Below are 27,874 nucleotides of genomic sequence, written 5' to 3' on the forward strand. Positions count from 1 at the left end.
TGACCTGAGAGTCCTGGTCAATAACAATTTCAATGTATGTCAACAGTGTGCCCTTTTGAAAAAGGTGGCCAACTGCATACTAGGCTGTATTAGCAAGAGTGTAATCAGCAAGTCCCTGCTATCCCATGAACCAGGCCCTGGCATCACCTAGGAATGTGCTTGCTGGTACATACCAAAATGTGTATTAGTAAGCATGCTAACAACCAGACAGAACAGACAATTATGAAACACTGTTTGAGTCTTTACAATTTGGCAAGCCCTGGCCCTCTTTAACTCAATGCCTTCATGCAGGAACCTACAATCAAGACGATCCTTGAGAAGCATACAACCTCTAAATATTATGCTGTAATTATAATAACATATAGCAATTATTATGTTATGTAGCAAGATGATTCTACAGTGTTACTCAAAGAACTTCATAATATAATATACCTTTATCCCTTTCTTGTAGCTGGTATAGCAAAGAAAATTACATGATCTGTGAAAATGGTGAGAACAAGATACTTGGCAATAAAGCTAACATCAACATAGGACAGAGATGAAGATATACGTAAAGCAGAACCAAAACAGAGTATTATAAATTGGAACCTCATGATTCTTCAGCAGCTCTTGCCTCTCTAACTCGACCATCATATGCTATTTTTGTATGAAGTTCATAAGCTGTAGTTTATCCATGGTAATTTTTAAAACCTTGTGTGTAAATGTTGGCGTGTTTCTAGGCTAGACCCCTGGACATACACTTCACTCCAAAGACAACTAAACTATACCACATTATTTGTTTATACACTTAACACTATAAATAGCCTATAAATGGATGTATACATTATACGACTCTATTAAGAACCATAATTTCTAAAAAAAAAAAAAAAATTTTTAGATTTATTTTATTATTAGAAAAATTTGCAAATATCAGTATTGTTTCTAAGAAATTATTAATTAAAGCAGAGTTAAACATTGTTTTTCCATCAGAGAAGAGCAATGAAAAAACAGTAAAGAGCATGGAAGCAAGATAAAACTGAAAATGTTAAAGGAAAAGAATGGACAAATATATAACGATGATTGCATACTTAAACACCTTTCAAATAAAGGCTCTCACAAGTATCTAGAAATTTAGTGAGACATTTTTAGAGCTCAAGTGTACTACTGAATGAAGGAATAAAGGAACTTGGAAACAAGATAGGATTACAATGTATTGTTATTGACAACTCCAAACTTAAAATAACAAAAAACCCCTGCCCCCAGACTGGTGAAGTTTTGAAGCCTGTTTATTAAAATTAATTGAGATTGAATACATCATTTTGCCCCGGCACTGTAGAAAACAGATGAGAACTTCACTGAGTATCTCTGAATCCTACTTAACTCCATTTTGAAAGTACTTAAGAACACAAGTCTCTACTTTTTATCAGGAAGACTTGTGTACCCAAATAACCACAGCACTTTAAAAAATCTTCCTTCTCGGTATAAATTAGAGTTTGTGGAAAAAGTCTGTAGTACTTACATTTAATCCCTGGCATTCAGAAAGACTTAAGTCTTGCAAATTCTTACATTCACCTAAATATTAAAAAGAAAAAAGTAATATTAAAGGTGAACAGTTCAAATTCTCAGTGTACGACACAAATGTAAGAATTCCTATTACAGATTCAGTCCATCTAGGCCAATATCCTCCCTGAAACCATGGCCACAGCAGACTACTGAGAAGAAAGCACAAAAACCCAACAGTAGAATACAAAGTTGGAGTAAGCTGTCCTGAGGAAATGTGTCGTCTTACACTCCATCAACTAATGGCTGGCTTAGGAACCAAGCTGTTTTCAGTCTTATGTTACCAAAGGACCAGAAAGCTACCTAATCAAGCAATTTGGTGTTAGGAAATGCCAGAAATAGGTTTTCCACATAGGTTTATCTGTCCCTCCCACCCATATATTATGACATCAGTATCTAATTATATACACGAACAATTCTTCCCTCTGAAAGTAGAGGTGCAGCCACCAGACCAATTGCAGGAAAAGCCCTGCGTATCTTCTGCAGGTATGGAGTTTCAGACAATTTAGCTGCCTGACATAAGTCTCTTCTGTGTGCGTATAATCTATTATTTTTGGAAACTCCTATTTTGCAGAGATTGTTGCAATTCTAACAAAATAATGAAAGATAGATACCTGACACTAGAAACAACACACATCCCTTCAGCCGCTCCTCTGCCAAATCTTGAATCCTATTAAACATAGTAATCCTATTAAACATAGTAATACCTTTTGCCTTAATCTAACCTTCAAAAATAACTGATCTGTCTAAACTGAAATGAAAAAAGAGGCCTACCTAATATGGAAAATGCAATATGAAAGTTTACAGAGTTAAAAGAAATATATTAAAAAAATCTTTAAAATCAAATTTTCACATGGTAAGCTAAATACATATTTTCAATTGCAATCAAGCATTAATACAACAACAGATCTGTATATTCTTTTCTACGGGGACTGTGACTTCACTGATATCCTGCAATACTGTCTAACTCAGTGCCTTTTTGAAGAGTAGGACAATACTGAGAGGGATTGCACAACTCAGAAGAACCTAACCAATTAAAATCATCCTTAAGGCTGCTAAGCCACAGAAATTACATGCCTCTTAAAAGTTTTTTGCCCTAGCACTAAATGAGACACAGTTGTAATTTTACATGTGAACCTGTACATGCTACTGAAAGCAGCTGCTGATTTTGTTATTACAGCTGAGCATAATTTAGTTAGCAGACTGAATGTAACACTAGTAAAAAATTCCAGTTCAGACCCAGAAAATGGAAAGGAAAAGGAAAAAATATTTCCATAATTATTTATCACCTTTCCTCCCTAAAGTTCTTCTTTTTCTGTTTCCAAGCTCTCCTGAATAGAATGAGCTATCACATTACCAGAATGGTGGACAGTTCAAAACAACACAGAGGATTCCGGTTATGATTCAAGTTATTAAAACACGTGATCATTTTACACTGACTAGCCTATAGCTGCCAAAAAGTTACAAATAAAATTTTATTTTTCATGTAAAGGATAAAGTTGTCAATGCAAACACTCATTCACACTGTGAACTAACAGAATCTGAATGCAGATAGACACTGGCAACTACAGGAACAAAATGGCAAAACCAATCAATGGGTTTTCAAAGGTAATATTAACTGGCCACATGGATTACAGGGATGTAGTAGCACGCACAGACAGGACTGCTCCACCTGTCTAATGCGCAAGAACTGCACAAATACTGAGAAGGCCCTACAGTCAAGATGTGGTTTAAACTGATGTACCAATTTGTTTAAAAATGTGAAATTTCTTTGCTTTCAAAAGAATTTTGCCTTGACTTATTTTGCCACATTTCCTCCACATAAAAAAAAAAGTTTTTTGAGCCCCAACAACAGTGTTTTAGAAACAGAACATCTGTGCAATGATCTGGACTTGAGATTGGGATTCAATACCTTCCCAGGTGCTAAGGTGAAAAAGGACTGAGCATAACACAAAGATGTCCACAGTCATAATGAAAAAGTAACTAAGTAGATAAGCCAAACAGTGAAGAATTAAAAAAAATGTTTCAGACAGAATGATACTGACTATCAAAACTAGGAAAATTGTGAGATGGAAAGAAGTTAGAAAATACAAAAACCTGAGGGGTTAAAATGTTTCTAAAGAAACACAACCTTGTGGCCAAACTTCACTGAAAATCAAGGGTACTGCACCTGGGGTGGAATAACCCCATGCATCAGTCCAGGTTAGGGGCTGACCTGCTGGAGAGCAGCTCTGTGGGAAGGGACCTGGGAGTCCTGGGGGACAACAGGATGACCATGAGGCAGCAATGTGCCCTTGGGGCCAAGAAGGCCAATGGCATCCTGGAGTGCATCAGGAAGAGTGTGGCTAGCAGGTGGAGGGAGGTTATCCTCTCCCTCTACTCTGCCCTGGTGAGGTCGCATCTGGAGTGCTGTGTCCAGTTCTGGGCTCCCCGGTTCAAGAAGGACAGGGAGCTGCTGGAGAGGATACAGCAAAGGGCTACGAAGATGCCAGTGGACTGGAACATCTTTCTTATGAGGAAAGGCTGAGGGACTTGGGTCTTTTTAGCCTGGAGAAGAGAAGACTGAGGGGGGATCTTATCAATGCTTATAAATACTTAAGGGGTGGGTGCCAGGAGGATGGGGCCAGTCTTTTTTCAGTGGTGCCCAGTGACAGGACGAGAGGTAACGGGCACAAACTTGGTCATAGGAAGTTCCATCTAAACATGAGGAGGAACTTCTTTACTTTGAGGGTGGCAGAGCACTGGAACAGGCTGCCCAGAGAGGTTGTGGAGTCTTCTTCTCTGGAGATATTCAAAACTTGCCTGGATGCATTCCTGTGCAACCTGCTCTAGGTGAACCTGCTCTGGCGGTAGGGTTGGACTAGATGATCTCCAGAGGTCCCTTCCAACCCCTGTCAGTCTGTGATTCTGTGATTCTGTGAAAAGGGCAGTGCACAGGAGTACTACAGGAAATTCAGGAGGGAACATAGCTGAAAAAATTAATAAAAATACTGAGGCAATTTTGGACACGGTTGCAGGGAGCAGTCCTTGTCTTCCCCTAATAATAATTCCTAACAATTGTGTTTGGCTTTCTTGGAAAGGCAAAAGCTCCTGGCTTACCCCTCTGTACTCTCCTTTCTCAGGTAGCCAGACCTGGAAGTGGTTTGCAGCAGGCCATGGCCAGCATGCGTGGATTCCCTTTGCACTCTGCCTAAGCTCAGATGACATATAGCCTCATAGGCTCTTGAAAAAGATTATTTTTGGGTCCTTCTCAGAACAGTCCAGCCAACTTTGTCCACCTGACATGGATCATGAAAGACACTTGGTAGTAGCAGGGCTGGTTATGATAAATTGGGGCGCAACCTGAAAGCAAGTCCACACTTGAGCACAGTCTAAAACTGGCGGTTTGATAGGCACTGGATGACTTTCCTTGGTCTGGCTCTGTATATGTTCCAGTGGGTCAACACCCAGAAAGCTGGAAAATATCAGCCTCAAGCTCCTCTTTCAAGCTCATCTTGCAAGATGAACTTAAACACAAAGAAGATTCAGCCTGATACCATTTTCCTGAATATGTGAGAACCTTCTAACAAAGACCAGTTAGAAATTGGTCCATATAGTTTCCCATGTTTAATCAAAATGAATGACAGCAGACCAGAGACAGTAAAAACAAAAACAAAAAAAAAGAGATAGGACATTAAATCTTCAAAGTATTTGTGAAGTTCCAAGTAGTGTGATGATGGAGTACTTGACTGAATGCTGCATATTATGTACAAGCCTCCATGAAAATGTTGTTTCATCTGTTCTAATGTTGTACTTTTCTTCCAACACAGGGATCCCACACACCCCAGCTGTGCCTCCTCAGATCTGTACAAGACTGATTAAGACTATCCAAAAATTTCAACTGTTCCAGCTGTCACAGAAAATAACTGGGGCCAGCTGAATGTCAGGATGCAAGTAGTTACTATTATACTACTACTCCTTCTTTGTAAAGCATCTGACTGTAGGAAGACAAGGAATAGGAGTCTAAGAAACAATGAAAGGGAAAACATCTTAAGGAAAGCATCTAGTACTGTTAAGCGCAATGCCCGAGGCCTGCCATGTGATATATACACTTATCTTCATGAGAAATACCTAGATTGTCAGGAAAGAAAATTGATTTTTGTGGCACCTGATTGGCCAGAGGATTTAAAACACATGCTGCTAGCAAGAAACAGGATTCGTAAATTGAAGAATAATATGTTTTCCAAGTATAAAGTACTGAAAAGTCTGGATTTACAACAGAATGATATAACAAAAATTGAGAGCGAGGCTTTTTTTGGCTTGAATAAACTTACCACACTCTTACTTCAGCATAACCAAATTAAGAGTTTATCCGAGGAGATTTTTATTTATACGCCCAGTCTAAACTACCTACGTCTTTATGATAATCCTTGGCATTGCAACTGTGAACTAGAAACTCTTGTTACAATGCTACAGGTTCCAACAAACAGGAATTTGGGAAATTATGCCAAGTGTGTGCAACCAATAGAACTGAAAAATCAAAAGCTAAAGCAGATAAAAGCTGAGCAGCTATGTAGTGAAGAGGACAGTCAGGACCCCCAAAACATAAAACAGGAGAAGCCTGAAGCTCTCAAACCAGAATTTGATTCCTCTTTGTGCCACATGTATGTGTTTCCTGTACCAACTCTGAACTGCAAAAGAAAAGGTTTGTATCTGTCCTTATAACTGAATTAATGATTTTAATATTCTTGCTCCTGTAATACATTTATTCACATATTATTTACAGCAAATTAATATAGCACTAGTACTCGCTTTAGTTACTTTAACGAATACTGTTGTTTTTCTCTCGTAACGACAAGCATTTTACCTCTACTCTACAGCGCCAATTCTACAGATATTCTTTAGTGCTTTTTTATAAGATATCCACCAAAAATCAACAGGAATAAAATAAAGCACATAATTAAGTTACTGAAGGACCAGCACCTCACTAGCCAGATTTTACAACTATAAACATACAAATCAGTCAAATTACAGCTGTGCTGAAATTGTTGTACTGGTAGAGAAAAGCACAGAGTGTCTTCTTCTTTCCAGTGTACAAACACAAAGATAGCAACAATTTTGACAGAAGTGAGCTGTGAAGCAGGACTGGAGCAGCCAGCTGTGCTTACAATGCCCAAAGGAACCTGACTGCAAAGGAGAACCATTGCATCCTCACATTTTCTGTGCAAGATTTCTTCTACTAAAGGAAGAAATTGTATGCTTTTGTTCACAAAGAAATACCTCTTCTGTGTTCTTCCTCCCAGCACCCAGCAAATGTTTCAAAGTTGAAAGGCCTTCAAGAAATGTTTTTCAGACACTTGGATCCATTCCATTCCTAAATCCTTCTCAGGCTCCTAAAAGCCACCGTTAGGCCTTAAGGCTAAACCAGCTGAGGCATATATCAACACAAAAGAGCACATTTATTTGTGCTTTATATTTCCCACATTTTATCCCACGATGAAACAAAGCAAACAACAAAATAATTCAAAAGACAGTCATTCTTTAACATTACAAATCTGAAATAAAAAGTATTACTAGAAGTAGCCAAAATTGGGAGGATTTTTTCCCAACTTTTGTGAAGCATAGCCTGCAATACCAAATCACTGCAGTATGTTTTGCCCACTTGTATCTTGCAACGTGTTGGCTAAACTTCTGTTTGCTTTAACAGTGACTTAAATGTATGTAAAAACTCTGTGTGCCCTTATTCTTGGATCTTAATGCCAGAAACAAGCTCAGAAGTCAGTAGAAACAGACAATACCCAAATATAAAGAATTAACGATCTCAGTATTTGATTACACGGTTTATTTACTATGTATGTAATAAAAAACGGTCCACGTTTTTACTTTTTTCCACCCTGTTAAGTTCCTTTCTTCTTCCTATGGTTCACTTTTCTCTTTGCTTTACCATGCAGCTACATCTTTTTTATTAATGATTTATGCTTTTTTACTGGCTAACATATATTGATTTCTTAATATTCACCTACTTTACATTTCCTTGTAGATAGGATCTTAATTATTAGATTACAGATTATGATCTTAATTATACTTTATAGGATCTTAATTATATCATTATTATCTTATGTCTCCAGTAAACTGTGCTACTGAACAAAAACCGGGCACATATTATAACCTTAATATAAGAAAAGACTGAATTCCCAGCTCTCCCCATTTAGCGGTATAAAAGAGATGAGCTTTATACATGAATATACTCAAAAACTTTTGGCAAGAAAAATGTTACTTTTTTCTCTAAGTTTGTAGAAACATTCAGTGTGGTCTGCTATCCATGGGAGTTTCACAGGCTTTTATGGTATTTTTTAAAAAATGGCTTACTGTCTTCAGTACTAATAATGAAGAAATAAAGTTACTTCAACCTCTACATGAGTGTACTAGAGGGTACAGGGACTCGCTCCTTCAGGTCAGGAACTAAGTATATCAGTCCAGGACTTCCTGAATGTCTAGCATGGACACGTTCAATATTTTTCAGGAAGTATCAGATCTACTGTGCATATGCTTGACAGGTGGATGCAGATATCCAATGGACATTTGGAATTTCTGAAGATATGGTAATCTTTGATGAAAGCATTGTACTTACTGTCTTTGCATATGATTACTGTGAAGCAGATGCACAATTTCATTGGAATTTTCATCAGAAATAGGAGTATAATGCACCCAAAATCCAGGGAAAACACAAAAATTTCTCTAAATCCACATGGACAAGATTTCAGAGTAGGAAAAAAGGTGCATCAGTTGCCAAACCAGTAAGATGACATGAAAAGCTGCAATCCATTTTTCCTTTACAATGGAGGGGATGGAGTGACAAGCAGTATACCAGTACTATGTATCTCTAAGGAGATATGACAACAGGTCAGCAGCTTTCAGTTAATGTCAGGAAGCTCCTGAAAGAAACATCTTAAAAATACATCTAACCATGTGTCTGTTCTCCTTTTTGAAGAACTTTATATCTCATCAGACCAGTGATACTTCAAATGAAAGTATCCTATGTCCTTGATTCTGTTTTACCAAAAAAAGCAACAAAAGTTGGATGCAAAAGTAACTTCTGTTTGCTTTTCTGTAAAATAATTTGTATTTGCAAGAGCAGTTGAAAAAATCTGCTTTCTAGTACTGCCAAACTCTCCAAGTCTCTAAATTCAGCATTATTTGAATTCATTTGGTGATAAATAGGCCCTGAAACTTTGACATCTGCACAAGCAGGAAGCGCTCCAACCACAGCAGGCTGGAGTAGTTATAATATTTATGTATTTATAATACCAAAGCTCTGCTCAAATTCATATATAAGGCAGGAAGACTCCAATATGTTGCTTGTGCTGGAGCACAAGTCTGATGAGGAGCGGCTGAGGGAGCTGGGGTTGTTCAGTCTGGAGAAGAGGAGGCTGAGGGGAGACCTCATCGCTCTCTACAACTACCTGAAAGGAGGTTGCAGTGAGGTGGGTGTTGGCCTCTTCTCCCAAGTGACGAGTGATAGGATAAGAGGGAATGGCCTCAAGTTGCACCAGGGGAGGTTTAGATTGGATATTAGGAAAAATTTCTTTACTGAGAGGGTGGTGAAGCATTGGAACAGGCTGCCCAGGGAAGTGGTGGAGTCACCATCCCTGGAGGTGTTCAAGGAACATGTGGACGAGGCATTGTGGGACATGGTTTAATGGGCATGGTGGTGTTGGTTGGTTGATGGTTGGACTTGATGATCTTACAGGTCTTTTCCAACCTTAGTGATTCTGTGATTCTGGGATTTAGTCTCGAGAATACCTGATGCATTAGACATCTTCAGCACTTCAGAAGTATACTGACAACACAAATTGCAGCACAGATCCAGAAACTACTTGCTTTCATTCAAAGATGGTCAAATAAGAGATACCGCTCATTTTCTTGTAATAACAGCCCAGGATTAGAACACTCATTGAGTAAACATAATCCTGGAGATTAGGTTTATTAACATTATGCTGAGAAGATTCAAACCAGTTTGCACTTCTCAAGAATGTGCCCTTACTACTGAACTAGAAGCTATTCTTTCTGTAACTCTTCTGCAAGGAACACTGTAAGGATACATAAACAGATGACTGAGAGATGCTTGGCTACTTTGGTAATGCCAATGATACAAGTAGGATAGAGAAGTAGATAGACAGAATACCACTATGCTGCCTGGACATATAACAACTGTAAGTATCGTAACAAATATAAAGTCTTAACTATTACTAACACTACATAACTGTAACTTCAGAACTATAATTAGAACTATACATACTACTATAAATACTGTAACAACTAGCATTTTTATTGCTGATAAAATTTAGAACGTTTTACCTTTTGGCAACACAAAGCAAAGGATGTAAGATAGCACGCTATAATTTGGTTATGGAAGATGTTCACATACCAATGAACATTTTTTATATAGTTACTCTGGTTTATTTTCTTTAAATGATCAAGCCCTTCACACATACTTTTTATTAGCATAGTAACTTCACTACCTACCCTACCCCTAGGTGAATGAATAGTACAGTTCTATTAAAATAAAAATGTAAAATACAGAAAGAGGTTTTACTATAAGCACTAACGAAGACAGCAATTTTCACATGAAATGTAAAGATAGAAGTGAACAAAGCAAAGAAATTCAGAAGTTGAAAAAATATGTTGACACTAGTAGTGGGGATAAAAGGGAAAGAAAACAAGAAACTATACTAGACTGACAAAATTCTGTGTGGTATGCAACTGTGATACCTAAGCAGTAAGAATAATCTAAAGCTGACACATTATGTCTTTTTCATTTTTTAAGATTTAAAGAAAATTCCAGGTAACATACCTCCAGATATAGTTAAACTTGATTTGTCCAACAACAAAATTAGACAACTACGAGCCAAAGAGTTTGAAGATGTCAGTGAACTGAAGATATTAAACCTAAACAGTAATGGAATAGCTTACATTGATCCTGGTAAGAATAATTTTAAATATTCTTTAAAAAGTTATTTGTGTTTTATTAATTACAAACTTTGACAATGTCTCTATCAGATATAAATGTGGGGGAAAACGGATTTAAAAATCTAGAAGTTGGTGCAAATTTTACCTTTTGTACCACTCAATTCATAAAGGTTTGCACTGAAATGTATTCATCATGGATGTCAATGAAGAGAGACTGATTTCAGCTGCCCTTTCTCAATACTAAACCAACCAAGTGCAAAAACTTAATTCTGCAGACTGAAGGCTAATCATTTCCCAAAATGCTAAATAGTTTAATATCTTTGCCAAATCTAAGAAAACTTGTCATGTAATGAGGCTGCTTTTAAATTATATTGAGCAATAAAGTAATAGACAAACCCAAAGGATTTAAACTCTGTTGGGTTAAAAATCACTACGTATAATTGCTCTTAAGTTATATATTATTAGAACTCAAGTGACCTTAGCAATTTGTTTAGCGCCTATGTGTATTTGGTTTTTAATTATGAAAGAAGACACAAGGAGAGAGAGAAATAGAAAGTATGAAGCAAAAAGAGCCTTCTCTAGTAGCATTTTGGAAGTTAAACAGCAGTAGAAAGTGGTAACATCAGCAAAATGGTACTTATGAAGTTTAACATTACACATAGTCAATTTATTTAAATTAAGATTTTTGCCATTAAATGGAACAGTGTACCTGCAAAAAGTATGAACTGCTCTCTGAAATGTGACTCAGAAGCATTATTATGAAGCTCCATGTTTATTATCTTCCATATCTTAAAATATTAATTTAAAGGTTCTATACACACACACAAATACATACATAAGTACAAAAACTACTAGCCTTGCATATTGTCTAACACATAATCAATTTCCATATTTCTACTTCTGTATCATGACAATAACGGTAGACTTCTTCGAGCAAATCAAACATTCATTCACCTTCGCTGTCCCTATTCTACACTCATGCATGCTCATTAAGTGTTTTATAACTACCAGCAATACAACTCCCCTAATATTGATATACTTATACCAAAATGTCACTCCTCAAGGCACAAGCCATATTTTAAAGTTCAGTGTTTGAAAAGTCTTTTTTGTAGCCTTTAGCCAAAAAAAATTTAATTACTGTATAAATTTGAAAATGTTTTTCCTGTTGCAGATATGCATGGTTTTTTCTAACTTATCTTTATAAGGTACCAATAACTATTTTTTTATTGACTAGCTGCTTTCTCAGGCCTCAGTAACTTAGAGGAGCTGGATCTATCGAACAACAGCTTGCAGAATTTTGAATATGGAGTACTGGAAGATCTTTACTTTCTGAAAATACTGTGGCTGAGAGAGAATCCTTGGAGATGTGATTACAACATTCATTATCTTTTCTACTGGTTGAAGCATCACTACAATGTTCACTACAATGGCCTAGAATGCAAAATGCCTGAGGAATACAAAGGATGGTCTGTTGGAAAATATGTTCGAAGTTACTATGAGGAGTGCCCAAAAGACAAGCTGCCCATTTATCCAGAAACTTTTGATCTGGACAAAGATGATGAGGAATGGGAACGACACAAAGAACAATCAGTTCAAACAGTAAAGAAGCATGGTGTAATTGTCACTGTGATAGGCTAATAAGGGAATCCCCCTTTTTTTTTTTTTTTTTAGTACATTCAAATATTTGATACCCTGACAAAGAAAAACATGCTGTTTACATTTTTTGTTAAATATACTGATTGTTTGTAGGACTATCCGCTGACAAAGATTTCTGTTCATTGCAGTTAATAATTACAGAATGGCATTAGTTATACAGCATCCTTCATCAAGTAATTGTTTCTGACAATTTGTTCTGAACATTCTTGTGGAATATTTTGGCAAATGTTTAAAACTATACAGTAGAAATCGATAGACACAAATGTAGATAATGTGGTAGGGAGGAGCTGTCTTATGTATGAACACAGCTTATGTGTTGACATGGAACTTGCTGCAGGATTGTGACCTGTACACAGGTCACAAAAAAAAGACATATTTTTTTGAATGTATTGACAGTTCTTTGTATCCATCAGTTTCCTGAAATATTCCCAGAAAACATTTCTAAGATTTTTGTATCAGCTTCCTGTTGTTTTATTATAGACAAAAAAAATCAAACTGAAGACTAACCTTAAATACAGTTCTAGAAAAACAGGAATGGCAGTTGTTATACTGATTAAGATTCAAACCCAGAAGTTGGGTTCTACTTGCTGAGTTACCAGTGTTCCTGCTCAGTCTTGAGTGAGTAACTTAGCCTCTGCCTCTTCCGTACCTGAGCTGCCTGAAACCATGACTAGCCAAGACATGGTTGGTTCCCAAGATCCAGCTCCACATACTCATATTTGCCTTGTTTGGTTTTTGCAATAGGCAGGGCTGAAGTCTTTCTAGGAAGTATTTTAGGTTGTTGTGTCAGTTTGACACAGATTACATGACATCGCTTCTAGGTGAAGAGGAGCACATGAAGGCTGCTGTAGTCTGCATCCAACACACCAGTGCCCATCCTGTCTGAAGGTAAGTATGCTTTTGAGTGCTCACTAAAAGTGTGGGACATTCTCAAATTCCACCCTTCCACCAGGTCATTTGTAAAATGCACATTGTAGCACCTCCTTATCCCACAGCTGTCTATGTGAACATACATTCATTAAAAACTGTGATTTTTCTAATACTGTGGTAACAGAGACATACAAATGCCCCAGCTAAGTAGACAACTTCTCTAAAGATAAAATTCCTTGCTACATAATACACTGGCTAAAAGTTCTTCTACAAAAAAGCTGATTTTACTGAATGACTATTCTTAGTTTTTACATAATAGTTCTGGTTTGTTATATTAATTTCTGCATCAGTTAATATTGAACTAGCAGAACTAATGCCTCTTAAAGAAAGCTATTATAAACTCTTTTTTACACATGGAAAGGATAAGTAACTCCCCAAGCTCACGTGGTGGACAAGTAGGAGATGCTGGGTTAAAACTTCAGTATTCCCAGCTCAAGCCCTAGACCAATCTCCTGCTCTTAGATCAGTGAGAAATACGTAAGTGCAGGATAGAGATTCAGGGCCAAAACTTTAAATATCTGTTGCTATCATGGAAGAATTTCAGGAACACTCCAGGGAGAAAATTTGCTCCTTTAAAGACCTGCACACAATTACAGTATTTGTGGATTCCTCTGGTGCTCCAGCCACAAGCCCAAAAGGTCACACATTTTGTTTTAGAATTGCAATACAAAGCACTCAGCGCTTTTATGCTAACATGAAATAAAAGAACAACATAAAGAAAAAATTCAGAAATTATTAAGGGTGGTAGGAATGTCAAAGAATCCTTAAGAAAACACATCCTATTATTAACTGCATTCCTTCATGTCCTCCATTATGCAGATTATTAATATGTTTAATGGTGCTTTACTGATAAACTGAATAATGTAGCCATTTCTTCTGCAACATCTTTTAAAAACTTTATATCAAATACAACAGTATCTGACTCATCCCTCTCCTGGGAATATCTTAAGCATTATCTTAATTATTAAAGGTTAATCCTCATTAAGATGGAACACAGATGAAAATCCCATTTGGCCAGTAATATTCACTAAATGGGACATTTTCTAGAAACTTAAAAGTGCTGAAAGAAAAAAAAAATCTGTCATAAGGAGTAGCCAGCATTAAGTGAAGTACTCCTCCTCTCAAATTCTGGAGGATTATTTTAGTACAGAATGGAACTACTGGGAATGATTGAAAAGGACAGACAATGGAACCACAGCAGAACATCTGTTATTGGCAGCAGAGCCAATGGAGAAAAGCTGAGTAGGAAAAAATGAATTTATAAACCATGGTAGGTTAATTTCGGCAAAGACTCAGTGTTAAGAAAAAAAAAAAAAATAGCTTGAGGTAGGCTGAAGTCTGGGTAGAAAAGGCAATCCAGGAAAGGAATATAGGATAAAAGCTGTGTGAGAGATCTCTGATCTCTGTGGTCAGCAAAAGGTTACCAGTTGGAAAAGCAGTGGAATAAGACTGAGGACCACAAGCAGTGGCCTAATTGTTGTAAATAACAAGTTCAAAGTCCCTAGGATTCCTGAACAGATCACGAAATGTCCCTCTTAGGACCAAGGCTAAAACCTGAGGGTGGCAGTGATAAATAGGACAATTGTTTAGTAGAAGCCAGAGTTAAGGGGGGGTGTGGGTGTGATCATTCAGGGTTCTCAAACGGTGGCACCAGAAAGTGTTGCATCTGCTGAAGGTTCAAGTGGGACGATGAGCTGAACACGCTGCCTGTATCTAACAGCACAAGATGTTTGGTGACAGCTATGAAGTGTGAAATCTGTAAGTGAGGGACATATCAACAAGGACACTCTAGAGGAACATGGTTCAACAACTATCCTGCAAATGAAGGTTTCAGTGTAAACTTTTGAAATCAGTGTCATCTCAGAAGCTCCATGAAAGAAACACTTGTGCAATAACACCAAAATGAAATCCAATACTTAAGAACAGATCTGTCTAGACTTCTCAGAATCAACAAGTGAAAAGATTCTAGCAGTCAAGAGAAGAACAGACTGAAGTTTTCGATGCTAGAATTGTCCTTGCTACTATTTTCCTTAGATGGGCTCTGGAGCTTTCGAGAAGTAGCTAGAAGTTCTATTATTTTAACTACAATGCACTATAATTTATTCCTTACTGTCTAAAGTTATTGCATATTTCAGTTTTTGCAATGATACTAGAGAATTGTTATAAAATAGATATAGGAGTATTCAAGTGGTGGTTTAGTTCACTATAATTAAAAAAAAAGGGGGGGGGGGAAGCCCTCCTTGAAAAACTAGCTGGAACCCATTAGGGTTTTCTGCATGTTGGCATTTTCAGACACCCATATTGAGGATGTGGCAAAACAGACAGTAACTGCAATTGCAAATAATATAAGAACACAAGAATGGAAATACTAGATTGGGGAAAGGGTAATATAGGCTAGTATGTTCTCCTGACAGTGTCTAGTAGCAAATTCTTTGAGAAAAGACTGTATGAACAGGAAAAGCGTATTGAACTATGAAGATAGTACAGAAGGAGGCAGCCCAAGGAAAAAGAAAAAAATATATTTGAAAAACATACATATGGGGGAAACAACTAACAGTTGACAAAAACTTCAGCATTACAGAGTTAATTGCTATTTCTCTGAGCTTCTCCAAAATGTAATGTAAACTAAAGTATACCCTCCATGAAACAGCACAGCCACAAACCACAATTTCATGTTGACATTTCTTTGTTTCTGTACTATTTAATCACAAAAGCCCCAGAAGCACTTCCACGTCTAAAAGAAAATCATGGGACTTCCTCTTCCTTTATATGCTTTTAAAGTCATTTCTTTCAGTAATTTCTCTCTTGATTCCCCTTTTTTCTCCGTCCATATCCAGGAAGTAATTGCATGATAGTGCTTTGTCTTCCTGATATGCAGTATATGTACTAGGAGTGCTGTCTTAAGGGATAAACTACACTACTCTATAGAAGCAGTGCATCTCTCTCTACGCAGCACACATGAAACACAGAAAAGATTATTTTGTGCCATGTTTTGCCATGACAGGGTGCAGGAAAAATGGATAGGTCTGTCAATACTGTGACCTACTGGGAATAAAACACTTCAAAAGCTTCTGAGGAAATTTTAGCTCCTGCACGAAGAATATGAATGGCAGCTTTTAAATGCAATTCCCAGTCACACATGGAAGTCAAATGATTCTCTAAGATCTCTGAGTGGGTGGAGTAATACCACAAACAGCTGAGCTGTAATCCATGCATCTCATATACTCATTTTTCTTTGGCACAATAACACATTCATTTGCCAAAGACAGTCTGAGCTGGAATCATATAACATTCATATGGAGATATTAAACAATGACTACTATTTCATGCATAAACCACATACCAAAGTTGCAGTACATAAAAATATTTTTTAAATTGCAGCTAATTAATTTGCAAAAAAATATTAACATTATTAGCCAGCCAAACAGACCTAAACCCCAGTTAATATTGTTGCTGTTTTATTATTAACAATAAAAACATGTTGCCAAAATCTGTGTAATTTTGGATTTATTTGGAAAGATGAGGTCAGAACTGTAGCTTGGGGAAGTTCGAATGGAAAGCTTCATCACATCTGTAGCCTATAACTGAACAGACAGTTCAACACAGTTTATTAGGTGAAGAAATGTCAAAGGAAGAGAATTTCAATATGATTTTCAATCACTAAAAAAAGAGAAATAGTTTTGCAGCAATTTTAAACCATCCACAAGAGCTTCAAAAGAATGGCACAAGTAGGCTGTATGATCAATATCAATGAGTTTTAACAGAAGAAATATGTTATCAATCTAAACAGCAATAGTACACTGATATAAATGTGTTTCATTCTTAAAAAGAACTACTGGGTATCTTCAAAGTTAGAAGAAACAGCTTTATAAATCAATGTTTTCTAAAAGCCCCTGTGGACTGTCATACATGATTCATCATAATTAGTTTAAAATTAATAGCACTGAGTAGATGTAAATGGGCATAATCTTTGATTTTGAGCCTACAGAAAACATAAATTATCAACAAAAATGGAAAATACATAGTTTGTAGATAAACAAATTGAATTTAGTGTCATTGATATGTAAGATAAATGGAAATGGATAGCAATCAACATACTGATATTCCAACTGATATAACCAACATGCTGATACTTCTAAGTTAAATTATTTTAACTAGATACGAATCAGTTAAACAATGTGATAGAAAAGGCAGTGTGTATATAAAATTTAATTCTATCACAACTGTTCTTTACATGTTTTTAGCTTTAAACACAATAAACTTTACTATGGTTTTAGTTTTGTACTCTCTACTTACATAAGGAAAACAAAATCATAAAAGGATTTAACGTGTCTAAGTACAGCCCCCACAATGGAGGCGACGTGGCTGTGTGTGATTTATTCTGGCTTGCTTTCTTTATTAGCTGACAAAGTTCATTATAATATTAAATTATTTCACTAAACAACTTGCATGCTGATATCATTGAGAATGTTATCTTATCCTGTGATTTAAAAGCCAAGACCATGATCAAATATACTTTTTATTCTTGGCCAATGTTCTTTTCCGTCACCACTCTAGAGAGCAAATTGTTCTCACCCATAATTACACAGTCACTTTCTGAAACAATTTCAATCATGTATTATCTGATTAAATAATAAATGCAGTATAGTCTGAAAACATCAAAATACACTTTTTATTTTGAAAATAAAAACATTTTCCTCTTCTTTTTTATGCATTTGCATTCAATTAAAGTGTAGGCTAGAAAAGAGTCAATTAGTAACATTCTTCTGCTTGAGAAATACTGAAGTAAAGCTGTGCCAGGAATCAAAAACATTTCTTGGGATCTTGCCTAGTTGTAGCAGAAGAGTTTTTTCTCATGAAAACATTACCAAGATGTTTTAACACTCTTCATGATAAAATGGCTGAATAAAAGTTAAGATGCAGGTAACTACTAACAAATCAAGTACACTTTCACAGCTAGCAGTGAACCTCTAACACTGATCATAAAGGCTTTTATTTTTCCTGCCCACTTCTCTGCTTACTGGAGCATACAACTGCATTGAGAAAAGATTACTGACCTGAAACTATTGCAAAATGCTGTCACAAAGGGAATTAACCTCTGATCACATGGTCACATGTACTTCCACACTTATTATCAGGAAGGACTAAGACGCTTTTCTACATCCAGAGGGACTCTGTTTTGGCAGTAGAATCAAGTACCTATTATTTGTGCTAAAACCTGAACACCACATTAGTATCTTGGACCACACTTGGATTCTTTTTTCTTTTCTTTTTTTTTTTTGTCTGTGAGCCTTTTGTTGGAGGCCAGTAACTAGTGGTATACCCCAGGGGTCAATACTGGGTCTAGTCCTGTTTAACATCTTCATTAATGACCTGGATGATGAGATAGAGTATACCCTCAGCAAGTTTGCAGATGACACCAAAGTGGGAGCAGTGGCTGATACACCAGAGGGTCATGCTGCCATCCAGAGGGACCTTGACAGGCTGGAGAAATGGGCTTGCAGGAACCCCACAAAGTTCAACAAGAGGAAGTACAAAATCCTGCCCCTGGGAAGGAACAACCCCGGGCACCAGTACATGCTGGAGGCTGCCCAGCTGGAAAGCAGCTTGGCAGAAAAGGACCTGGGGGTCCTGGTGGACACCAGCTTGAACATGAGCCAGCGACGTGCCCTTGACACAAAGAAGGTGGATGGTATCCTGCATTAGGAGGAGTGCTGCCAGGAGGTCAAGGGAGGTGATCTTTTCCATCTACTCAGCACTAGTGAGGCCAAACCTGGAGTACTGTGTCCAGTTCTGCGCTCCCCAGTACAAAAGAGACATGGACATACTGGAGAGAGTCCAACAAAGGGCAAAAAGATGATTAAGGGACTGAAGCATATTTCCTATAAGGAAAGGCTGAGAGAGCTGCGACTGTTCAGCTGGAGAAGGTTCAGGGGGCTCTTACCAAGGTATATAAATACCTGAAGGATGGGTGCAAAGAAGATGGAGCCAGCTCTTTCAGTGGTGCCCAGTGGCAGAGGAGTCAAAAGGCAAGGGGAGCAAACTGAAACACAGGAGGTGCTGTCTGAACATCAGGGAACCCTTTTTTACTATGAGGGTGACTGAGCACAGGGTGCCCAGGGAAGCTGTGGAGTCTCCAACCTTGGGAGATATTCAAAAGCAGTCTGGACATGGTCCTGGCCAATCTGCTCTAAGTGGCTCTGCTTGAGCAGAGGGGTTGGACCAGATGACCTCCAGAGGTCCCTGCCAACTTCAACCATTCTGTGATTCTGAGATTCAGTCATATGGATATCACTGGGCCTGAAGACTGTAAAGAAGGAAGGGGGGCTGCATTTAAAGTAATTTTACATCATACTCACTTTGCTTCATTATGGCTGGACACATAGAGAAGAATATAGGCAGTAAAATGGGACAATAGCGAAGCATACAGTGAAGAGACAGTTTAAAGAGAGAATTAAAATTTAAAAAATACATGTAATACTTACTGATACTTTTAAAGCTAGGCCAGTGAAGAGAATAGCAACCTCGAAGATTCAAATATAATACATATGGACGCCACTTCTGCAAAATATGTACTACTATTTGGTCCTGAACTTTATGTTTCACTGATGAAAAATTGATCTAAAAATTTAAACAATAGATATATAATTCAGTACTAAAAATAGGTAGTACATACCAAATACACATCATTATGAAAATCACTAGTAAATATATGAAGTTCTATGTAAACACTGAATCAACAGTCTGGAAAAGACAGAAATGTCTGTGTATTACATATATAAAAATTCTAGACAGCTGACTAAAAATACTTAAATGTAGAGGAAGCATGTGTCTACAGTATTTATGAAGCTGAGGCAAGTCTTGAACTGCCGAAATATGACATGTCAGAATATTATGTGCAAATAAAACTGTCAGACTTTAATATTTACTTTATTTTTTTCCCTTTAAGATGTATAAAATCCTAAAGTTGCTAAAGATTTTTTTTTTCTAATTAATGGTCTACTGATGCATCAAGATATCACGAATATGTAACCTACCATCTTAGTTTTAGTAGAAGAATCCTTAAGTGATTTAAGCTGCAGGCTGGGGATATCTAGATCTTTGACTAAAAACATTATTTTTCTTAGAATCTGTCAAAAGTTCAAGTCTAAGAAGTTTTAACAAAAATTACTAGAAAATACTTTTAACAGTCTATCTACTGAGTGTTTCAAAAAAAGCAGGAAAGCCAACATACAAACATTTACTAAGAAATATCTCCTTTTTTGGAGAAGACTTTTTCATGACTTCTTTAAATTTGTTCATAAAAAAGCCAGAAGAAGCTTTTTTTTTCTCTTGTGTATAATCTGCTACAGCTACACCGCATCTATTTGTTGTACATTTCATAATACATGTTTATTACCCAAAAACTTTGAAAAATCAATCACCATTATTTCTGTGCAAAATGCTTGGAAGTGGTTGCAGTACCAGGAAGTCAGGAGTTCAACATTTTTTCTAGTTTTTCACTTCCTTATTAGGATTTTGTTCTTATATTAAAATTATCAGAAGTTTTAATACTAGTTTCATTAAGATAATGAATTCATCACAGCAACTTAAGACTAGACCTAATAAAGGTTCTAGGCACCTACAAGCTGGGCATTGCAGTGTCTTTTAGGTGTTGGTGCCCAGGGTAGATTCAACAACTCATATCTGAGCAGAGACTCTACGAAATATACATGACAGCTAAGCACATCAGAAGGTCAATTTAAAGAAACTTACACAGAATTTAGCTGTCTAAACTCTGCTAGCAGCTGCCTAGAACCAGACAGTAGGACACATAAACAGCATTGTTGAGCCCTTCAGAACTTTTTTACCTCAGTCAGAAAGGCAGATATAGGCCTCCAGCTACCTGGGAGCTAGAGCCTGCGTGCCATTCAGAGATAGAACAGCTTATTTGGGAAGCCCAAGTTCAGATCTCTTCTCAGCCTCACAAGGCACAACTCTGCTCACCTTCTGGATACCAAATGGATTAAGGAGGAGAGGTGCCTAGTGTCAGGGCCCTGGGTTCACCAACAGGCTCTGCAACCTCTTGCTTCTTCAGAAGTTTAGCTACCAGAATCAAAGGTCAGCTCCTATATGGTGCAGCAGTGTAATCCTGGATAAGACTGTTGCAAAAACAGTTAATTGTGTGAAAGAGCTGCAGAACCCTCATTAGGGATTTCCCCACTTGGCTCAGGAGCTGCTCTTAAGCTCATGCCCTTGCCCTGAGTCTTTGTTTGAACCACACTTTAGGCATGTCTGCGTCCAGCCATGTGTCTGGCTGACCGTGACCCTCACTCATGAACTTTACTTCCTGACTTCACCTTGGAGATGCCTCTTCACTACAGTGCTGACTGGCAGTCTCTGGTGGGTGGCTGACTCTGGTTACTCTCACTGGACCTGCTCTGCTCTTTTTGCTCAGGTTCTGTGGGACTGTGCCCCTTTGTCAGTGAGGGGGCACTGCCCCTGCCTGCCCTTTAGCACCCTTGGCTCCCAGCTCACCTTCCTTGCAGAGCAGCCCTTCTGCTTCCTCACACCAAACTCCACAGGTCATGCAGTTCTTGGAGAAAAGAGAAAAACAATCTCCTTGATCACCATCATCATCATGAACTTTTAGGTCCGAAAAGGAGATGCCTATCAGATTAGAAATCTCCAGGATTATGCAGAAGATACACAGGGTATTTCCATAGAATCACAGAATCATAGAATGGTTTAGGTTGGAAGGGACCTTAAAGATCATTTAGTTCCAACCCCCCTGCCATGGGCAGGGACACCTTCCACTAGACCAGGTTGCTCAAAGCCCCGTCCAACCTGACCCTGAACACTTCCAGGGTTGGGGCATCCACAGCTTCTCCGGGCAACCTGTTCCAGTGCCTCACCACCCTCATGCTGAAGAATGTCTCCCTTGTATCTAATCTAAATCTACCCTCTTTCAGCTTAAAGCCATCACCACTTGTCCTATCACTATATGCCCTTGTAAAAAGTCCCTCTCCAGCTTTCTTGTAGGCCCTCTTCAGGTACTGGAAGGCTGCTAGAAGGTCTCCCTGGAGCCTTCTCTTCTCCAGGCTGAACAACCCCAACTCTCTCAGCCTGTCCTCATAGGAGAGGTGCTCCAGCCCTCTGAGCATCTTTGTGGCCCTCCTCCGGACTCGCTCCAACAGGTCCATGTCCTTCTTATGTTGGCGGCCCCAGAGCTGGACACAGTACTCCAGGTGGGGTCTCACAAGAGGGGAGTAGAGGGGGAGAATCACCTCCCTCAACCTGCTGGTTACGCTTCTTTTGATGCAGCCCAGGATATGGTTGGCTTTCTGGGCTGCAAGCACACACTACCGGCTCATGTTGAGCTTCCCATCAACCAACACCCCAAAGTCCTCCTCAGGGGTGCTCTCAATCCATTCTCTTCCCAGCCTGTATTTGTGCACCATTTGTTCCAGAGATGACAAGAGTCTCTCTAGAGCAAATATAAGTAGTCTCAGAGTATCTGTAACTGAGTTTACATTCTCCTTCCACGGTAGTCATATAGTGCTTGTTTAGATTACCTAGGGAGCCTAAGATACCTCACTTAACTGCCTAAATTTAGTGGGCTATAGCTAAGTCTTAGTGGCCAATTCTCTTTCAGTTCCACTGATTTTATAATGATATACCACAGACAACTTCATTTGAGTTGCTCCTATTTTTTTATTCATGTAGCTGAGGAGAATAAATCATATTCTGGGATAAAACTTTTATCCTAGATATTTAGCATTCTTAAAGTAAACCTCCTCCTTTGTCTCACTCTTTTTTTAAAATAAATAAAATTGAAATAAAATATTGAAAGTTATTATCTTACGTCACTCCATAATGAACTGTTCTGAGTCAGTAGCATCCACATTTGGCTAACTTGAGCACATCTTGCCAGATTAACTAAATTTACATAATGGAAAACCTATGTCAGAAAAACAGACATACATGATATTAAAAACTATTCAACAAGAAGCACCGTTGTGTTACATGATACATATCCACCTATCCTAAACAACAAGAGCTATTTTCAAATTAAATACTTCTTTCTCAGCAGTTTAAACATACCAGAATGTCAATAATTACTCTCATTAACAGCCTTAACAAAAAGTATGAAAAGGCGGCTTTGCTTAAAAGCTCATAAATTCAAGCTATGATTGAGAATGACAGGGATGTTTCAAAACTGAAGATTTTTCATGTACTATCAGCAGTTTCATTTCACCTATATTAAAACAACACTTGTTAATACACCTCTCCTAAACCTATTTGAGACAATATAATTTGGACTAAAGCTTTGTAGATTAAATATAGCACTTTTAAATTCAACTTTAAATTACCTATGAAGAGTTTTTGTAGTTCCTATCTCAAAGGTCTTTTTAATTTAACTAGTATAATTTGAGAAATATATCTATAAATCTTTAATCTCAGAATATTAAAGTCAATGTGTTGTATTATGGTAGAAAAAATATAAAAGCTATACTCATAGTTCATTTTATACATTTAAATGGTCTAAAATATCCTGCTACCACTAAGCAACACGTTGAAGAATTAAATTATAGCATTCCAAAAAGGTCTTATCCTGGTAAATAATCTTAGATATAGCAATCTCAGGCCACAAAAGTAGGAGACTGAATGAAGATAACATTTGGCAAGCTTCTGCCATAGCTCCTCACCTGCCATTTTTATGACCAAGTGTCAAACAGTATTTCAGCCAACAGACTGCTAATGTTTCATCTTAGAAGAAACTTGGTAAAACGAAATAAGAGAAAACACAGTAAAATTTAATGTCTTTGCTATAGAAGCAAATATGCATTATATTATAACCATCTGAAAATATAATATGCATTTAAGACTCAAAGACAAAGAGCATATGCAGAATTTTATACAAGACATCTGGATTATTTACATACTAAAACCTCCCATATTCATAATCATTTGCAGAACTGAATTACTACATCATATGCTGAAATATAAATATCTGATATGAAATGCAACACTTAAAATGCGCAGATTGAGTTTTCAGTCTAATTTAAAACTTAAGGAATTTTGACAGAGGTCACAAAAAGTATTTGAATAAATGGAACTATATGACTTGCTAGAATGAGAAAGAAAATATTGACTGTATTATTATTCATTAATAGGGTTTAGTTTCATATTAGACAAACAAAAGCAAGGCTTTTAATTTGACACTCTCTTGCTAGTAACCTTTTGAATTTTCAGTTCTGAAAAGGTCTCTTGAAACATTTATTTCATGTTAGGTCAAGACCACAGTAGCCAGCTTTAAAGCACAGCAATCATTTTCTGTCAATAACTCAACATTAGGGTACTGTGGCACCACTGACTTTTTTAGGAAACTGTAATTTACAAAGCAAATGGTTTCCAGCTGGCCCTGAGGACAGATCTTCTCCCAGCAGTAAATACAAACTGACAGATACTTTTTTGCATGAGAGCGGCACAGAAAGCTGCAATAAATGATAGCATACTAATAACGGTATTTATAAATACCCTGTGATTTTGAAATGATCCAACACCAAATATCAAGTACAGTGCCAGAGACAATGAAGTCTCCTTATCATAAGTTCCAAAACTTTGAGAATTCCAGGCACGCTTTATTATCCACAGTCTGTGAATGTTCAGAGCAAACACAGATTTGGCCTGGAGGAGACAGCACCCAGTAACAATCTCCTGTTGAAGGCCATTGTATCTACACACTGGATCCACCAAAAAGAGAGCATGAGGATTCACAGAAGGAAAGAAAGGACGGATGGAGGGGAGGAAGGAAGGAGAGGAAGGAAGGACTATGCCAGGGGCTTGAACCTCTCTGGTAAAGGTGAGACTTTAACTCACATATCCCCACAGGTGGTGAAGGGACCAACTCTAAAATATGCCTAAAAGGAAGGCACCAGTATTTCCTTCTCCAATTACACTTTGAAGAAAAACAACAGCAGCTGCTACAAAATGCTCTAAAACTGCCTATGGACTCTCAGGCTAGAAAGACAGAGACCTGTTTCATTGACAGATGCCAATAAGCTTAGCCTTGAGGCACTGCAGTTCAGTGAACACTCTACACCTGCAAAATCAGGCAGATCCACTCTTGCTTCACCCTTTTCCCCACCACTTGTTGCCCACCTCCTCCTCTGTACCCAAATAACTGTTCATGCAGCCACATGATGAGCTGAATTAAGGAATTGATCCAACTGTCAATGATTCAGTAGAAGAAGAAAATGGAAGAAAATTTTTCAGACAGATCTGTTCCCTGATGTGGTTCATCTAAATGACTGTAGTGAACACAAAGGGGAGAACAGTGCTGGGGGAAGAAAGAGTAAATGGGATTAACAGGAAGGTTGGGACAGCTTCCCTCCAATTATAATTGTGAGTTCAAGATCCTCAGCAAAACTTCAAGTTCTGAGGAACCTGAATATTGAAACCTTGAGCATTTGCACAGTGAAATGATACTGAACAATAATTTTAAGGATGTCTATTTTAAATGTAGGTGATAAAACTCCTACCGAAGCTCATTTTACATTTTTAAATCCCTCAGTGAACTGGAGCACAGGTTCGTCCCAGAAATAATACTATGTTACATATTAAAAGCTTTTATCTTCCTGTGCTGTAAAGAGGGGGAAATAACAGGACTCAACCATAAGAAAACAGGACTGAAAAAATATTTTAAAATTATTTGCTACATACAAGTAAAAACAGAAAACTATGGTTGGATCAGTTCAATGAACAGGCAGATATTACATACAGGAATATGTGAAAAACTGTACAGAAACTTGTTTGTACAGCTTGTCTTTAGGAATACAAAGCTATACAATATGTATACTGCTTAAGATGCAGGAATTTTATATGTCTTTATCTTTACCTGTGTGCTCAGTCACAAGAAAAGAACTGTGACAAAAAAGGCATATTCCTGAATGGGCATACTGCTAGTTAAAGATCTTTTTAATTAATCAGCAGATTTGAAAATACTCAGAAAATGTTATTGTTATTTACAGTTTCCTGAAAATCCAGCAGATATTGATCACTCTCTAGTGAAAAACTCAACATCGTCATCACTACAATGGAGTTTTGAGTTAACATTCCCTAATATATTCACCTTACCCTACTGTTGTTTTTCATTTTATTACCTCTTGTGTTTTTTCACTGCAGTGATATAATTAGTTTTGATTTCTTTCATGACATGTAATTTCCTTAGCGCTAGCTTTTGAATTTGGATTTCAGATATGCAAATGCTATTTAGATACAGACAAACAAAAATAATTCATCTTCCTACAAGGACATATGGATCACAGAAATATGGCTTGAAATTTGTGTGGATTAGGCAATTTTCTTTTTTCTCATTCTTTAGGTTATTATTTCCTATTCAAATCAGTAGAATTCTCAGTTCTTATTTCATTATCCTCATAAATGCACATTAAAATATACACTATGACGGGACCAAAGTCTAAACTGGCAAACTACCTTGCTTTCCAGCTCCAGACCTCAGAGTTGGAATTGCTCTAGAAATGGAAGACCTCAATGTTTTCTGCTAAGCCACTAAAGTAGCACTTGACAGTATATTTGATTTATATTGGCCATGAAATTAAGTTTATATATAAACAGAAGATAAAATTATATAATGTATTTTTACAGCTGCTCTGTAGCCTTAATCAAAAAGTATGGCTACATACCTCAGAACAGCTGTCATTCTTTTTGATATGTTAATATCTGGATGCTGGTTTTCATGTGCATAGTCCTTATGTATGTGAGATCTGATTCTTTGTGACAGCAGCACATGTACCTGTGAACATGATGTGATATCAAAAAAGGGCAACCTATGATGATAGCTTAAAATGTCACTATATTTTGAGGTCATGGTTTGGATATCAAAAAAATAAGGCTCATAGATTAAGATAAAAGAAACAGATTTCTCCCAAGCTACAAAAAAAGGAATGATACTGTCAATATTGTTTGTTACAGAACGAACAGAAAAATTAAACTATTTCAGGGTTTTTAATGAAGAAAGGACGCTACTACCAACCTCAGAATTCCTGAAAATTTGAATAATTATTTATTTACAGGTATGACAAGCTTGATGGGTATGGACACATGTAAGCTATAATACTGTCTTTGAGAGAGAGAGATACATATGAATACACACACATACTTTAATGTAATACTTTTATATATAATATTATTGTAGTGTGTACTACCTTATTAGGAAAGAGAACTTTAGGAGCTGGCACTGTAGATCAAATTTTGGTCATTCTGCTACTCATACAGTAAATTAATCTCTCTCTCTCTGTTTTAGTGGTGTTTACACTTGTACGGGAAGAACATTCCCTCTTGAGTGCACTGTTTTTGAAGAAGAGGTTCATAATAGAGATTCTTCCTTAACTTGTATCAATGTCTTAGTAATCAGAGGTATGAGTATTACGACTCCCAAATTCTTTAGGAGAGATACTACTGCTGCTGCATGGGGCCCATATCTGAATCATTTCATAGCAGAAATTCTCTGGTTACTGAATGAGCCAGTACTAAGAAAATAGCACAGACTAAACCCCATTGATGGACCTAAGTCAAAATAAACCAGTCTCACATCCATGAAGACCATATGCACCACCAGTGGAATCCATATAGATAACATCAAGAAGAATTAAAGCATGCTGTATTTTTGGTGAGTAGGATCTGAAAACTATGTATGTGATTTAGCTAACAGCTTCAAGTTTCCTGTGACATCAATGGCATTATGCACATGCTTAAAATTAAGTATCTGCATTTGGGTTTTAGACTTCATTGGATA

The 27,874-nt window shown here is 37.3% G+C and overlaps 2 protein-coding genes across 2 annotated transcripts in view; one reads left to right on the plus strand and one right to left on the minus strand.

Annotated features, from left to right (window-relative positions):
- The window catches only part of FBXL13 (F-box and leucine rich repeat protein 13), an 89,781-nt gene that overhangs the window by 50,365 nt on the left and 11,542 nt on the right, over positions 1-27,874 (minus strand). Inside the window, 3 exon segments of the mRNA XM_059816014.1 lie at positions 1,499-1,551; positions 19,560-19,695; positions 22,919-23,014. Coding sequence (XP_059671997.1) covers positions 1,499-1,551; positions 19,560-19,695; positions 22,919-23,014 — 285 coding nt within the window.
- LRRC17 (leucine rich repeat containing 17) lies at positions 5,329-12,597 on the plus strand. Its single transcript, XM_009815621.2, has 3 exons — positions 5,329-6,223; positions 10,346-10,501; positions 11,723-12,597. The coding sequence occupies exons 1-3, from the start codon at positions 5,467-5,469 to the stop codon at positions 12,124-12,126; spliced, it is 1,317 nt and encodes a 438-aa protein (XP_009813923.2). The 5' UTR covers positions 5,329-5,466; the 3' UTR covers positions 12,127-12,597.

The sequence above is a fragment of the Gavia stellata genome, chromosome 4, assembly GCF_030936135.1.
Source record: "Gavia stellata isolate bGavSte3 chromosome 4, bGavSte3.hap2, whole genome shotgun sequence".
In the NCBI taxonomy this organism is placed as follows: Eukaryota; Metazoa; Chordata; class Aves; order Gaviiformes; family Gaviidae; genus Gavia; species Gavia stellata.

Bases quoted from the DNA above. Each gene is read 5' to 3' on its own strand.
- LRRC17 (XM_009815621.2), top strand. From the start codon at position 5,467: ATGCAAGTAGTTACTATTATACTACTACTCCTTCTTTGTAAAGCATCT. The intron at 6,224-10,345 runs GTTTGTATCTGT...TCATTTTTTAAG, and splicing joins TCTGAACTGCAAAAGAAAAG to ATTTAAAGAAAATTCCAGGT. The intron at 10,502-11,722 runs GTAAGAATAATT...TTTATTGACTAG, and splicing joins AATAGCTTACATTGATCCTG to CTGCTTTCTCAGGCCTCAGT.